The sequence below is a fragment of the Rosa chinensis genome, chromosome 4, assembly GCF_002994745.2.
Source record: "Rosa chinensis cultivar Old Blush chromosome 4, RchiOBHm-V2, whole genome shotgun sequence".
Lineage (NCBI taxonomy): Eukaryota > Viridiplantae > Streptophyta > Magnoliopsida > Rosales > Rosaceae > Rosa > Rosa chinensis.
Window position 1 is genome coordinate 55248840 of NC_037091.1, and position 16255 is coordinate 55265094.

The 16255-nt window shown below is 40.5% G+C and overlaps 2 protein-coding genes and 1 long non-coding RNA gene across 3 annotated transcripts; all 3 read left to right on the forward strand.

The window, feature by feature from the left end:
• The first annotated feature begins 2231 nt into the window (after positions 1–2231).
• Positions 2232–2813, forward strand: LOC112199585 (uncharacterized mitochondrial protein AtMg01250-like). Its single transcript, XM_024340578.1, has one exon. It carries the CDS (start codon positions 2232–2234, stop codon positions 2811–2813), a length of 582 nt encoding a protein of 193 aa, XP_024196346.1.
• Positions 2814–4065: 1252 nt separating this feature from the next.
• On the forward strand, positions 4066–4530 carry LOC112199586. The gene has a single exon (XM_024340579.1). The coding sequence runs from the start codon at positions 4066–4068 to the stop codon at positions 4528–4530; it is 465 nt and encodes a 154-aa protein (XP_024196347.1).
• Positions 4531–8140: 3610 nt separating this feature from the next.
• On the forward strand, positions 8141–10351 carry LOC112196796. The gene is made up of 3 exons (XR_005809054.1): positions 8141–8279; positions 9355–9412; positions 10006–10351. It is a non-coding gene; the product is annotated as an uncharacterized LOC112196796 (long non-coding RNA).
• The last annotated feature ends 5904 nt before the right edge of the window (positions 10352–16255 follow it).

Genomic DNA, 16255 nt, shown 5'->3' on the forward strand with positions numbered 1-16255 from the left:
ATAAGCCAATTCGAACAATTCTTAGGTTCACCCCTAGGGTGAATGAGCATATTCACCCCCGTTGTTGATTAACATATTTTTACTTAATAAATTTATAATCCAACGGTCTATATTTTAAATTATCCTTTAAACATCATCTCTGTAAAAAATCAATTGAATCGGAAATCGTTTAGTTATCTAATTGAATCAAATAAATGGATAGTTCTAACGACACTTACTACTACTATAATGAACCGTCCATGTATTTCATAGAAATGAATAACTAAAATGTCTTCAATTTGAAAAAAAAAAAAAAAAAAAAAAAAAAAAAGAAACTGACCCATCATCAAGATTCATTTTCCATAAAAAACCGGAGCGAAAACTTCGGAGCCTAGGTTTAGCCCTAGCGTTTTCCAGTTTTCTGTGGTGCCGTCGGCCGGCTTCAACGGGTGGTTCGTCCACCTTGTTTCGCTTCCAATATGAATATATTGATTTGGAACTGTCAAGGTATTGTTAATTGCAGGACCAGACATGCTCTGAAGATGCTTATTCAAAAGCATCGTGTTAGTCTCGTCTTCCTTAGTGAGACTCACTGCACCAAAGAACAACATCAGTCTCTGTGTCATTCTCTTGGCTTTCCTCACATAACTCATTTCGATCGTGTGGAGAGATCAGGGGGCCTTGCCTTGCTTTGGGATGACTCCATCTCGGTTAGGGTTCAGGATGTGGAGAGGTTTTACATTGATGTTTTTGTCGCAACCCCTAACGAAGTGGAATGGAGGTTCACAGGGTTTTATGGTCATCCCGAAACAGGCCAACGTCATCTGTCGTGGGACTTGTTACGATCCTTGGCCCGGAATCCTGGTGAGCTTTGGGTTGTTGCTAGGGATTTCAACGAGATTTTGGAGTTGGGAGAGAAGTCAAGAGGTAGGCTACGTAGTCAGGGTCAGATGCAAGCGTTTCGGGAAGCTCTGTCGGATTGTAATTTGCAAGATATGGGTGCAGCTGGAAGACTGTATACCTGGTGTGATTCGAACACGAAAGAAAGGTTGGACAGGGGCACTTGTACACCGGCCTGGTTATCGGAGTTTGGGTTTTCATGTGTGATCAATCCCCATCCTAGTCGATCAGATCACATCCCTCTACTTTTAGAGGTACGTAAGGAGCAGCCTGGACATGAAAGATTTAGGCGTCAATTCAGGTTTGAAGAGATGTGATGTAGCCACGAAGGCTTCTCGGCACAGGTGGATGAGGCGTGGAGTGTTCCATACAGGGGGGGGACCCCATGCTTCAGCTTTGCCGCAAAGTTAAAGGGCTAGGTGATCATCTCCTAGCATGGGATCGAACTGTCTTTTGTAGCAGAAGGGAGGAAGTGGAAGGGGTTAGGGTTCAACTGGATGTTCTCCTACAAAAACCTTTTGACCAAAATGATAATGCTCTCAAACTACAACTCTCGCAGAGATTGAATGAATTGATGTCCATTGATGAGACGTATTGGCGGCAACGTTCTCGAGCCATTTGGCTTAAAGACAGTGACCGGAATTCCCGGTTTTTCCATAAGAGAGCTTCCAACAGACGAAAAAAAAATAAGATTAAGGGTCTTTTTGATGCTTACGAGATATGGCAAGAGTCCAAGGCCGGTATAGATGGGGTTGTGTTGGAGTATTTCCAGAATATCTTTAGTTCCCAGCCTCCGGATGTGCAGGCTCAAGACTTGGTTCTCTAGACCATTGAACCCCGAGTCTCGGTAGAGATGAATGCTCTTTTATTGGCTCCATACAGTTCAGAAGAAGTTCGTATGACTCTGTTCCAAATGCATCCTTCGAAAGCATCGGGTCTAGATGGTCTTTCCCCCTTTTTCTTTCAGAAGTACTGGGATTTAGTTGGGCACGAAGTGAGTAGTGCAGTGATTTCGATGTTACGCAATTTGAAATTCCCCCTGATTTGAATTATACCTATGTAGTAGTCCTCATTCCCAAGATCAAAGAAGTGGTGAATATGTCCCATCTCCGACCAATCGCCTTATGCAACGTTATTTATAAGATAGCATCCAAGGTTATTGCTAGTAGGCTCAAGAGCTTCTTGCCCGACATTATATCTCCCCAGCAGAGTGCTTTTGTTCCTAATCGTCTTATCTCTGATAATACTTTGGTGGCATCAGAACTAGCTCATTACATGCACAAATTGCGACGTGGTTAAGAAGGTTTTTTGGCTCTTAAGCTGGATATCAGTAAAGCCTATGATAGGTTGGAATGGGGTTTCTTGCAACGTATAATGCTAAAATTGGGGTTGCGGAGCAGTGGGTGAAACTAATCATGTCTTGTCTTTCTACGGTACACTATTCTTTTCTTATTAATGGTAATCCTCGGGGCTACATTACACCGCAGAGAGGCTTGCGGCAGGGTGATCCATTGTCTCCCTATTTATTTTTATTATGTGTAGAGGGCTTGTCTGCTCTGATTTCGCATGAGGTTTCTAATGGTCAATGGAAGGGACTGCGCATTTGTGATGGTGCTCCGTCTATTAGTCACCTCTTGTTTGCTGATGATAGCATGCTTTACTCTTATGCTACTCCCCAGGATTGCACCCGGATCCGGAATGTGCTCAATCTTTATGAAAGAGCCTATGGGCAACAAGTGAATCTACAAAAGAGTAATGTCGTTTTCAGTGGAAGCGTTTTACCTCATTTGAGGGATGCAATGGCCCAAGTCCTTGGGGTTCAAGTGGTAGACAAGCATAATAAGTATTTGGGAATTCCGACTCTTGTTGGTAGATCTAAGTCCGATACCTTTGCTTATATTAAAGATAACTTGTCTAAAAAGTTGACAGGTTAGAGATCCAAGTTGCTCAGTGTTGCAGGCAGAGAAATTCTAATTAAAGTGGTAGCTCAGGCTTTACCATTGTATACTATGAATTGCTATCTCCTTCCTCAGACTCTCATTCAGGAACTCCATCAATTGTGTGCCCAATTCTGGTGGGGCAGCATAGATGAGAAGAAGGCTATACATTGGCGTGCTTGGGATGAACTTTGCAAACTCAAAAGCTTGGGAGGAATGGGCTTTCGACACCTTTTTGCTTTCAACTTGGCTATGTTGGCAAAACAGGGGTGGAGGTTGATTCAGAATCCAGACTCTTTAATCGGTCAACTCTTCAAAGCTCTTTACTTTCCCCATAGTAATTTCTGGGATGCTCCTCTAGGCTCACAACCATCCTACGCATGGAGAAGCATATTGCAAGGTAGAGACATTCTTCGAGCTGGTATCAAACGACATATTGGGAATGGTATTTCTACCCATATATGGTTGGACCCATGGTTGATGGAAGAGGATTTGAGTGTCTATTTCACGGACAGAGTAACTCTAGTGGCCGATCTCTTCACATCTCCAAAAGTGTGGAACTCTACATTATTATCAGAATTATTTCCTGCTAATATTGTGCAGAAGATTCTTTCTATTCCTCTTAGTCCTCGGAACCATGATGATAGGTGGATTTGGGGTGGTGACAAAAGAGGTCAGTTCACGGTTAAATCAGCCTACCATGTAGCTCGAAGCCGGATTCTCAATGATGATCCTGCCCTACCTAACCCTAGTGCTTCTCTCTGGCGTCAGCTGTGGACCGCTCCAGTTCCAGGTAATGTCAAGATTTGTGCATGGAAAGCAGCATCTAATATTCTTCCTACTCGGAGTAGGCTTAGTGAACGAGGTATTGATTTGGATACCCAATGCCCACTCTGTGATAAAGAAGTTGAAACTCCTATTCATGCAGTCCGCGATTGTCCTCATGCTACTGTCTTGTTTCAGGGGGCCAACCTACCTTTAGTTTCGAACCCCACAAATGTTGCAGATTGGCTCTCATCTGTCACCCCGCAGACTTTTGCCTCTACCCTAAAGATCCTCTGGGCTACTTGGAGAAATAGGAATGCAAAAGTTTGGGGGGGGGGGGGGAGACTTCAAGCATGCTTCACAGATTGTCCCAATGGCCTTGGGTTGGCTAGAAGAGTTTAAAGAAGCTCACATTAAGCCATCCTTGGCTACTAGGGCGACTCCGAAGTGGCAGAAACTTCCAGTTGGCTTTGTAAAATTGAATATGGATGCAGCCTTTGATCAACTCTCGTGTAGAGCGGGTTTAGGTGGTGTGTTCAGAGATCACAATGGGGCCTTTCTTTTTGGGTTTCGACATACTTTCGCAGCTGCTCATTTTGCTAGACATGCTGAACTCTTAGCATTGGTCTTGGGCGTGCAATTGGCCATTGATAATCACCTTACACCTTTGCTAGTAGAGACTGATTGTCTGGATTTGGTGTCTACAATATCCTCTTCTTCCTTGGATTTGTCAGAACTGGGTTTTCTATTGGTAGACTTGCGGGTCTTGTTGCATGATGCACAGAACGCTAGAGTCCTCAAGGTTGGAAGACAGGCTAATAATGTGGCTCACCTCTTGGCTCAAGAGGCCAAGCATGCTGACTATCAGCTAGATCTTTTTTCATGTATTCCTCAGTCTGTGGAGGCTACTCTAATCTCTGATTGTAATGATCTTCCATCAATGAATTAGTCTTTCATTCCCCTCAAAAAAAAAATGTCTTCAATTTGATTGATTTTTTACAGAACTAATCTTTATATTTCGTTATACAACATGAATGGTTGGATTAGAAAATTATAAAGTTATTATGTGTTAATCGCAAGAGATGGTGAATTTGCTCATTCACCCTAGGGGCAAACCTAAGAATTGTTCAGCCAATTCATCCTTTACCGATGTTGACTCTAATGCTTCACAAATTCAATTAGAGTTGAGCGAAAATTCTACACTCCATATTACATAACATCATCTTATCCTAAGGCTCTAAGTTTTTTTTTTTTAAAGGGGTTTGGAACCCAGCCTAGCTGGGAGGCTTATCCCCACGCCTGGTTCCATTTATCATATTAATAGTAAAATTTTGCAACGGGGGGGACATAAAACCTGAACCCCGTTCTACAATAGAACAAGTACAATAATCCTCGTAGAGCACATTCTGAATAATAGCAGGAGTCTCATCTATCCAAACATCATCAAGCCAATCAGAACTAGCAAGGTGTGCAAGCCTATGTGCAATACCATTTGCTTCACGGAAAATATGTCAAATTTTTACTGATTGAAAAGCAGTCATATAATCCTTACAATCACTAAAAACCCGACTTACCTCTGAGAAATTTTCATCCTCACTCTTGAGTGCAGCAATTAGCATGGTAGAGTCGCTCTCAATAACTATTTCAGTCCAGCCTTGGTGAATACCAAGTAGAAGACCCACTCTGAACGCCTCAACCTCCATATTAATAGCCGAGTGTGCATGCAGAAAGGGCCTAGCAATAGCGGCAATACCCGTGCCTAAATCATCTCTGACCACCACCCCAATACCTCCAACACCACTATCAACTTTGAAAGCTCCATCTACATTTATTTTCAACCTACCCCGTGGAGGGCATTTCCACTTGGTCAACGGCCTTTTTTCCTTCCTTGTAGCTTTTGGGTGAAATTTTTGAAACTACGATCAATATTTCTCTCACACCATTGAATCATATGCATGGGTTAAAAACTCCCATCCTACCACACCATCTGATTCCTTGCATACCACACGACCCATAAAGCCATAAAGAAGTAATTAATCTGATCAGTGCTCAATAAATCAATCATATCAAAAACCCAATCTTTCATATTACTAGCAGCATGTTCTCTAGCTTTTAGCTTCAGTGGGCCCAACCTCCAAAAGCATTGGATTGCTTCACATTCCTTGAATACATGCATAGCTGTCTCCATAGGATAATTGCAAAAAACACATGCAACATCCAAAATAGGCACATGACGAAGAGATAATACTGACCTGGTAGGAATAATCCCATTCACAAGCTTCCATACCATTAACTTGACTTTGGGAGGAACAGCGGCACTCCAAATCTTACTCCAGTACTTCTTGAGCGGTCCACCCCGATCTGCAGTAGACGGAGAAGCCATGTGCTCCATCTTATGGTAATTATGAAAAGTGTGATAACCGCTCTTAACATTATAGATACCCTTAGCATCATAATGCCAAACCATCCTCTCCTCTGCCGGCCGGATACTCAAAGGGATTGAAGCAATTCTGCTCACCTCCTCCCTAGTAAATAATTCCTCCATAATGTCAGTCAGCCACACCTTACTCTCATCATCGATAATATCCGCCACCTTCCACTCTTCCGTCACCTCCATAACAGGGAAGAAGGGCTTAAAAGAATATAGAGTTGGAACCCATGGATCGTACCACAGTGAAATATTGGCCCTATCATCAACCTGATAGTGCACACCTCGTTGAAGCACTGCACGACCCCACATAATGCTTCGCCAAGTGAATGAGGCTCCCTTTTTAAGCTCAGCCTCCATGAAAGTACAATTGGGAAAATACCTTGCCTTCAATAATCGTGCAATCAACGAGTCCGGTCTTTTAATCAGCCTCCAACCTTGCTTAGTAAGCAATGCAAGGTTGAAACAATGCATGTCACGGAAACCCAAACCACCTTCCACCTTAGGGCGACACAGCCTCTCCCAAGATACCCAAGGTATTTTCCTGCCATCCTCTGAGTCACCCCACCAAAATTTTGCCATCAATCGCTGCATCTCATGACACATATGCTTTGGGAGTTCAAAACAACTCATCACATATGAGGGAATAGCTTGGGCCACGGCTTTAATTAAGACTTCTTTTCCAGCCACCGAAAGTGTTTTTTCCCTCCAACCTTGCGTTCTGGTACGCACTTTTTCATACAAGAAGGAGAACGCTTCTTCTTTCTAGTAGCTGACCTCAGTAGGAAGCCCGAGGTACCTGTCATGCTTCTCCACCCTGGATACTCCAAGGACCACAGCTAGCTCATCCTGAAACTCCAATTCCACATTTTTGCTAAACGAAATACAACTTTTATCATAGTTTACCTGCTGGCCCGACAGAGACTCCTAGGTAATCATGATATCATATCATCGGTTACGGTTACTATAATATTTACACTGTTAGAGTGACATATATAGCAACGAAGCCTTTCGACATCTAGTCACATCCTGGTTAACTTTCATTTTAGATGCGCTTATGCATCTTGTTATGTTTTATTGCTTTTTTTCGATGTTATTGCATCACTCTTATATACTCCTTAGTTTCATTTAATACATATTGTCGTCTTTCTATTAAAAAATAAATAAATAAAAAATACACAATTCATGCCCTGCGAAAGTTGGACCCCATCACTTTCACACCAAAAAAAAAAAAAAGGTTTCTCAAAGACCATGATTTCTATTCAAAATTGTGGACTATAGCATACGATTTTTGGTCAAAATTGCATGTTCTTATTTTCTTACCAAAATTTTTCTATATTCAAATAATGGTTTGTAAACACTTATTTAACTTACAAAAGTGAAAAATCCAAGTCAGAAAATAATAAAAAATTGTTTTAAGTTTTGGTGTTCCGTTAATTGGAAAACATTATATAAATCATGCTCTAAAAATAGTAAGCGTATGGTGCAAGAGAATCTTTAGAAAATATATTATTAGCAAACTTTAACATGTCTCAGCGTTAGTATTGCATTGCACAGGTGCTCCCATGCATGTCAACTCCCTATGCGTCAAACCATGTAAAACCCTATTTCTATTCCAATCATCATATTTCTTAATCTCACCATTGGTATTTGACCAAAAAAAAAAATAGCTCACTATTGGTACAACATGATCTTTTAGAATGTGTTCCAATTGAAAAGATTCCAAAATTTCTAACAAATTTTTCTTTTTTGTGATTTTTAAAAAGTCAGAAAGCAAGAAAATTTATGGGAAAAATGAATTCATTCAACATTTTAGTGTTCCGCAAGTTCATATATACTTTAAAAGTCATGCTAGCTCTTATACGAATACTAAGCTCATGATGACTTAGCAAATTACCACAAGATACATAATCTAGAACATAAAGCCCATGCGCAGGCCTTATTTTTTGGAGACCCATGTGGACATCAAACTGATCCATGCGGAAAGCTTAAGCCTGTATGGGCTAAATTTTGTTTATTTTCCTAAGCTTTCAGTTAATTATGAAATGACAACAATACCCATTCGTCTTAGCTTTTTGTTTCCTTTTTTGAGTTCTTTCCAATTATATTCATCTCTTTGCTGAGTTGGAGAGAGAAAATGATTGATAAAGACGGGGAGAGAGAGAGAGAGAGAGATCAAATAGATCGAGATTGTGTTCTTGATTCAAGGCCAAGGAATTATAGATCCTCACTCCAATCTGTACTTAGATCTGTAGTTGCGATCATTTGAGGTATGTATTTCTCTACTTTGAATTTCTCTATATGATTTGAAATTTTCTATTAATTTGTGTTTTCGTCTATTCAAATTTTTATTTTGAGACCCAAATCGACAAAAGATTATAAACTATATGTATCTTTATTGTCAAAAGATACCTATGTTGATTGTTTGGATCTGAACAACAATATATTTATCTTCTAGGTTGAGTTTTTTAGTTAGTTACTGAGGTGCAGCAGAATTTAATAATATATGTCTTCGCATGTTGCTTTGCTATTTTGCTCAAAATTTTAAGGTGGTTATTACTTTGAGGTTTGAGAAGAGATTTAATGTTATTTACCGTATAACAGTTCAATAACATATCATATTTGTTATCCCTAATAAGTGTCTATGATTCTCAACTGATACTGACAGTCAGTACAATTGTGAATGCTACTAACAGTCAGTACAATTGTAAATGCTACTGACAGTCATTAACAATTCAGAATATTGCTATTGAAGGTCAGTAAACTACGTAAATATACTTCTAGTAGAAATATTGTTGGTAGTAGGCTTGTTATTGATGGTCAATAGCATTTGCAATTTTGTTACTAAAGGTCAGTAGCATTGCATAAATATACTTTCAGTAGAACTATTATTAATGGTCAGTAAAGTTTTATAACAATAAGGGAATGATATGAGGTTAGTTATTTTATACATGGTTATTTTTTTTTTATTGTAGTTACAATAAAATTGTGCACTATATACATGCTATAACCTTTTTGAATTACATATTGTCATATTCTACTAGAGGTCAGTAGAATATATTCAATAGAGTTCTGTAATGTTTAGTTTACACTACTAGGAGAGATACAAATGTATTATTTGTTAGCTCTTTTTGCCACAATACTAGGCTGTTGTTAATAGATCTACGCAAATCTACTAAGGATTAGTAGGATTGCATAACTAGTATTGAGAATTAAGATTAGTCTTAGGTCTGGATTCTACTTTGCCATTTGGGTTGCTGTTAGTTATGAAGTTCAAATTCTTTCATGATTCAACTTGGTGAATAACTATATCTACAATTATTGATGTGCAAATTCTTTGTGCAGGCCAATACCTTCTGTTTAGTTGATTCCCCAAGTCAAAAGTGCTATAGAATATATGCAGGTAAAATGTATATGCGTTTTATTTCAAAGATTGTCAATGTGCGGGGTAGAAAACAGTGAAATCTATAAGTTCATTAATATCACCATGTTAACTTCACTTTTTAAAATCTAACATACCCTATGTTTTGGCTTGATGGGAAACAGGTTTTCACTACTTCAATTATGAAAGCTGGATTATTTTCAGAGATATTGGAAAATTTGAACTTGGTCTATGTTTATCCGCTATAATTTGAAGCATGTAAATAAGAGGGTTTTGATCTAAACAAGATAATCAATGAAATTTTGATAGAGTAAATAAAAGAACTAAGAAATGAATTCTGAAAGAAGTGGTGGCATATTCTGTAAATATATCAAAGTTTATCAAAATCTTGTCTTTTCTACCATTTGAACTAACGTCATATATCCGCACGGGGACCACTTCCTCCACTTTTGCCCATGAGAAAAAAATATTAACAATTGTAGTTAATGGTCGTTGGCTCAAGTTTTTTTCAAATGACACTTTAAATTCAAAAGGTAACTTTTTTTTTTTTTGATTGAGATTCAGAAGGTAACTTTATCGCACATCCAATCATGTCAATCCTTATTTTGCCGTAGGTCTTCCAGATACTTCTTCTCATCCTCGTCCTTTGCAAGAACAACAATTTTGAGAGGATGGAGAGTGGGACAACGTACATGTGGGCGACACCAGCAGTAAGAGTCCGAAGCAATCAGTCGGTCCTCACCCACAACGACACACACACCATTATTATTCTCACTCTGTTATGAAATTAGGCTTAATTCATGATTTGCTATTATAACTAGGGGTTGACGATTTACTTAATCGTGCATGCTGTTGACACGTGAGTCAGGCTAATTACTCATTAGGTTAATTAAGCTGCATTAGAGTTTATTAATTGGAAATAGATGAAGTGGGACATGCGCCCTCCTTTGGTGAGCAAAATCTGGGTATATAATCTCAGGCTGTGTATTTTCACGATATCGATCAATACAATTATCTTCTTTCTTCTTCTTTTGCTTTCTACTTTCTCTCTCAGTTAAGGTTTTGACCTTAACAATTGGTATCCAGAGCCAGCAATGGTGAAGCTCAAGGGGGCGGGGAAACCTACCTCCCCTACTCATTCTTCAGGTGAGCTTTCCCACATGGAATTCGAACTCCAGGTGCATCGAGATGCAACCACTCCTCGGCTCGCTGAAATGCAAGCTAACATCCAAGAATCAGTGGTAATACCCTAGTCAGGTTCAAATCGGGGCTACTGGAGGAGATCAAGCAGCTCCAACTCACTAAGCACGGCAGCACTGCCATCCCTCAGCCGGATGGGACGGTCAGGTTTGGATCTGTGCCTTCGCCGGTCATTCCACAGAAGTTAACCTCCATTTTCGAGGGATCATCCTCTACGATGGCTAGATCTGAAGGTAGCTCAACTCTTATCCCTACTTTGAATTTGGGTAATGATGAGGTGTTGCTGGGGTTTATTAGTGAGGTACCTGCTACTGTGGTTGATGCTACATCTATGGTGAATACTAGTAGTGCTCTGGATCAACGTAATCATGTCGAAGGTCCGCTTGCTTCTACGAGTGTTCATAGCAGTAATTCTATGGCTTCTTTGGCTCAAATCGGTGGAATGATGAGGGAACCTCCATCACAGTATTTTCAGCATGTTCATTATGGGTTTCCAGCATATGTGACTTCATTTGGAGCATACTCGACTACTCACCACATGCCACCATTGCATACGCAGGGGGGTAGTCAAGCTCTAAATGACTGTGACCCCTTCAGGATGACTTATTCTGGTCCATATTCTGCTACTATGCTTACATTCCCCAACTCAACTACCACCACATTCCCAACTGCCATGTCACAACCTGTTAGCCCAGTAGCCATCCCACAATATAGTCACAATCCACATACATATGCCACCACCACTACTACTCATGCACCTTTTTTTTTACCATCAACAAGTACCACAAATGATGCATCCTTATCAAGGCTTGCCCCCTAATCTTTACAATCCCACACCTCAGTTCCATCAGGCAGGCCAATTCCAAACTCCCCATGTGGATCCATCCCTTCCCACTATGAAGCAAATGAGGTTGGAATTCAGTGTTTTTGGGGGTGGGGATCCAGTGGAATGGCTCAATAAGGCTGATCAGTACTTTGAATTCTATCAAATACCTGAGGAACGAAAGCTTGCAATAGCTACCATGCACTTGACAGATAAGGCATCGGATAGATGGTATATGTTCAAGCATGAATTCCCTAATTCTTGGCAAGGACTAGCTGATTTACTAATGCGAGAATTCAGTGGCTATAATGTATCTGAATATCAATCAGCTCTTGCAAGAATCAATCAAACAGGTAGTGTGGAACAGTATAAAGAACAATTCACTAAGCTTTCAAGGAGAGCTCCAAGCTTCCCTCCAGAAGTTTTATTAGCTTGCTTCATTGGTGGGCTTAGAGAAGACATAAGGGTGGATGTACAAGCTCAAAAACCCAGAACCTTGTATGAGGCTTGTGAACTTGCTAGAGTGTATGAGACAAGGAATGAAGGGTATCGACATTTTGCAAAAGTTTCCAACAACCACAAGCCAACTATGGGAACTAACCATAGCCCAACCACCAAATTTTCATCTGGCAGTAATGTATCTAGACCTCCAGGTTCTTCTTTTCATCCCAGGAATACTACCACACACTCAGGAAATGTAGGTGGGCCTAACAGTGGAAGCAGGAGGTTGTCACAAGCTGAATATCAAGATAGAAGAGCTAAAAATCTATGTTTCTTTTGTGAAGAAACATATAAGCCAGGCCATAACTGTAGGAAGGGGCAAATCATGGTGATGGAAGTTATGCACGAAGAAGAGGAGGATGTGAGTTCTAATGCGAGCAAGGAATTAGTTAAAGTTCCCCCAATCACTGATATTGAAGAACCTCTGATAAGGCTGCAAGTAATGGGAGATAGTAACTCTACTCCAGCCACTATGCAATTGAAAGGGGTTTTCAATGGTAAAACAGTCCATGTTTTAATAGATTCAGGAGCTACTCACAACTTCATCCATCCTCACTTACTCAAGGGCACAAAGATACATGTGCATCAATTCTCCCCTTTGAATGTCATATTGGCTAGTGGATCTAAAATGAAGACCCAAGGTGAGGCTAAGATAGAGTTGAGATTGCAACAGTTCTTGTTTTCTGATGATTTTTACATTTTGCCTGTTACTGGCTGTGAGGTTGTATTGGGAGCATGATGGTTAAGGTCTTTAGGTGATATTCTATGGAACTTTGAGATTATGAGGATGAAGTTCACAATTCGAGGTGAGGAATTTCAATTGCAGGGTGAAACTTCTACTGAAGCCACTGTCATTAGTTGTAAAGCTATGACTAAGTTGCTTAAAAAAGAAAAAGAGGCTATGATGATTCAAGTGCAACCTGTTCAACTAGAAGCTGCTGCTGAAGGGCCAAACCATCAAATAGTGGATCTGATCAGCAAATATGCAGATTTGTATGAAGCTCCTACATCACTACCACCAGTAAGGCATCAAGATCACAAAATCGAACTTTTGCCAAATGCTTCACCTGTGAGTGTCAGACCATACAGGTATCCTCACTTTCAAAAAACTAAAATCGAAAAGATTGTGTGGGAATTATTGGATAATGGAGTTATTAGGCCGAGTGTTAGTCCCTTTTCTTCACCTGTGCTATTGGTAAAGAAAAAAGATGGCACTTAGAGGATGTGTGTGGATTACAGGTCCCTTAATGCAGTCACAATCAAAGATAAGTACCCTATACCAGTGGTAGATGAGTTGCTAGATGAGGTTCATGGTTCCACCATTTTTACCAAATTGGATCTAAGGTCTGGGTACCACCAGATCAGAATGAATGCAGCTGATGTGAGCAAAACAGCCTTTCGAACTCATAATGGCCATTATGAATTTCTTGTCATGCCATTTGGACTCACTAATGCACCATCAACATTCCAATCAGTTATGAATGATGTACTCAGAGATTACTTGAGGAAATTTGCTCTAGTCTTCTTTGATGATATACTTGTATACAGTTCCTCACTTGGAGCATTTGGAGAAAATATTCAATAGACTGTAGCAACATTCCTTGAAGATAAAGAAGAGTAAGTGCAATTTTGGGGTGGCTAAAGTGGAGTATTTGGGACATGTTGTGAGTGCCGAGGGCGTGTCTGTTGACCCTGCCAAAATTGAGTGTATTAAAAACTGGAGTCAACCTAAAACTGTAAAAGGGCTGAGAGGGTTTTTGGGGCTTGCATGATATTACAGAAAGTATGTGAAGAACTTTGGCATGATTGCTAAACCCCTCACCAACATGTTGAAGATTGTTGAATTTAAATGGACCCCTGAAGCTGAGGAAGCCTTTGACAATCTAAAAACAGCTTTGATGAACACTCTTGTCTTAGCACTACCAGATTTCTCCAAGGAATTCACCATCGAGTGTGATGCTTCAGGAATTGGTATTGGGGCTGTATTGTCCCAAGATGGACATCCCATAGCATTCCTGAGTAAAGCATTAGCTCCAAGGCATATGTCACTTTTAGTTTATGACAAAGAAATGATGGTTGTAGTCTTTGCAGTCCAGAACTGGAGGCCTTACTTGTTGGGCAGGCATTTCAACATCTTCACTGACCACAGAACCATACAGTACTTCTTAGACCAAAGGATTTCCACACCAACTCAGCAAAAGTGGCTGCTTAAACTCATTGGTTATGACTATAGCATTCACTACAAGGCTGGCAAGCATAATCAGGTCCCTGATGCTTTGTCTAGAAAGGAAGGGCTAGCCAACATCAACACTGGAGTTATTTCTAAGTATGCTTCTCTCAATATGAGCACTAGCATCTCTTCCCCAATTCATACTTATATTCAAGACATCCAGAACTCATGCTTATTGGATAATGAAGCTAGTACAATCATCCAACTGATAAGACAAGGTTCGCCTGTTCATTCCCATTATTCTATGCTTAATTCTCAGCTGTTATACAAGGGTAAGATCTTTGTTCCTAGGCATGATGACTGGAGAACTAAGGTTATGACTGAGTTTCATGGAGGCTTAACTGGAGGTCATGCTGGAGTATCTCGGACTGAAAAGAGAGTAACAAGATCATTTGCTTGGTCTGGCTTGCACAAGGACGTCAAAGCTTTTGTGGCTGCCTGTCATGTGTGCCAACAAAACCACTATGAAACTATAAACCCCCCCGGACTGCTCCAACCAAATGTGATACCAGAGAAAGCATGGACTCAGATATCAATGGATTTCATTGAAGGGCTACCAAAGTCCAGTGGGAAGACAGTGATCATGGTGGTAGTTGATAGACTCACCAAATATGGCCACTTCATTCCCGTGGCTCATCCATACACTGCTGCAGGGATTGTGCAAAAGTTCATTAATGGGGTGTTTAAGTTACATGGGATGCCAGAATCCATCATATCAGACAAGGATCCAGTGTTCCTTAGCATCTTTTGGGAAACTTTCTTCAAAGAACAAGGCACAACTCTCAACAAGAGTACTGCATACCACCCACAATCCGATGGTCAAACTGAGAACTTGAACAGAACCTTGGAGCAATACTTAAGATGCATTGTTGGTGAGAAGCCACACACTTGGGTAGAGGCACTTCCTTGGGCTGAATGGTGGTACAACACATCCCACCACTCTGCCATTGGCATGTCTCCTTTTCAAGCTCTATATGGGTATGAACCACCCTCCATTCAATTGTATACTCCTGGATCTACCTCTGTAGAGGCTGTAGATACCCAATTGAGAACAAGGGATGAGTTCTTGGCTGTGTTGAAGAGAAATCTGCAGGTTGCTCAGACTAGAATGAAACAATTCTATGACAAGAAACACACTGAAAGGTCTTTTGAGATAGGAGACTGGGTGTATTTGAAACTTCAGCCTTACAGGCAGCACTCTGTGGAGAGAAGACTTGTCCACAAACTAGCTCCAAGATACTATGGCCCTTACCAGGTGGAAAAGAAAATTGGGTCAGTGGCTTATAAGTTAAAACTTCCTGTTTCTGCCAAAGTACATCCTGTCTTTCATGTGTCATTACTCAAGAAGAAGGTGGGGGATGCTGCTGTTATCTCTGCTCACTTACCACCGGATGTTGACCCTTATAAACCTAGGTGGTATCCAGCTAAAGTGTTGGCCAGAGGAGTATTCAAGAAAGGAAATGCTCCAGTTACTAAATGGTTAATACAATGGCTAGGCTCTTCTGAAGAGGAGGCTACATGGGAGGAGGCAAATTACTCCAACGTTTTCCAGATTTCGAAGCATGATTTTGAAGCTTGAGGACAAGCTGGAATTAAAGGGGGATGGATTGTTATGAAATTAGGATTAATTCATGATTTGCTATTATAACAGGGGTTGACGATTTACTTAATTGTGCATGTTGTTGACACGTGAGTCAGGCTAATTACTCATTAGGTTAATTAAGCTGCATTAGAGTTTATTAGTTGGAAATAGATGAAGTGGGACACGTGCCCTCCTTTGGTGGGCAAAATCTAGGTATATAATCTCAGGCTGTGTATTTTCACAATATCGATCAATACAATTATCTTCTTTCTTCTTCTTTTGCTTTCTACTTTCTCTCTCAGTTAAGGTTTTGACCTTAACACACTGTCTCTCACTCTCTCACTCACTAGCCCTTCCGAGTAGGGGCTGGATTGTGTTCAAGGTCGGGCTACTAGACCCAGAGGCCAAGCTCAGTTCGTGGAACGATTAGGATGATGATAGTCCTTGCAATTGGGTCGGTGTTAAATGCAAATTGGAGGGGATTGGGTTTTTGGGTCGTAGAAAAAATTGAATTTTGAGGTGTAGATG

Bases quoted from the DNA above. Each gene is read 5' to 3' on its own strand.
- LOC112199585 (XM_024340578.1), top strand. From the start codon at position 2,232: ATGGGGTTTCTTGCAACGTATAATGCTAAAATTGGGGTTGCGGAGCAG.
- LOC112199586 (XM_024340579.1), top strand. From the start codon at position 4,066: ATGGATGCAGCCTTTGATCAACTCTCGTGTAGAGCGGGTTTAGGTGGT.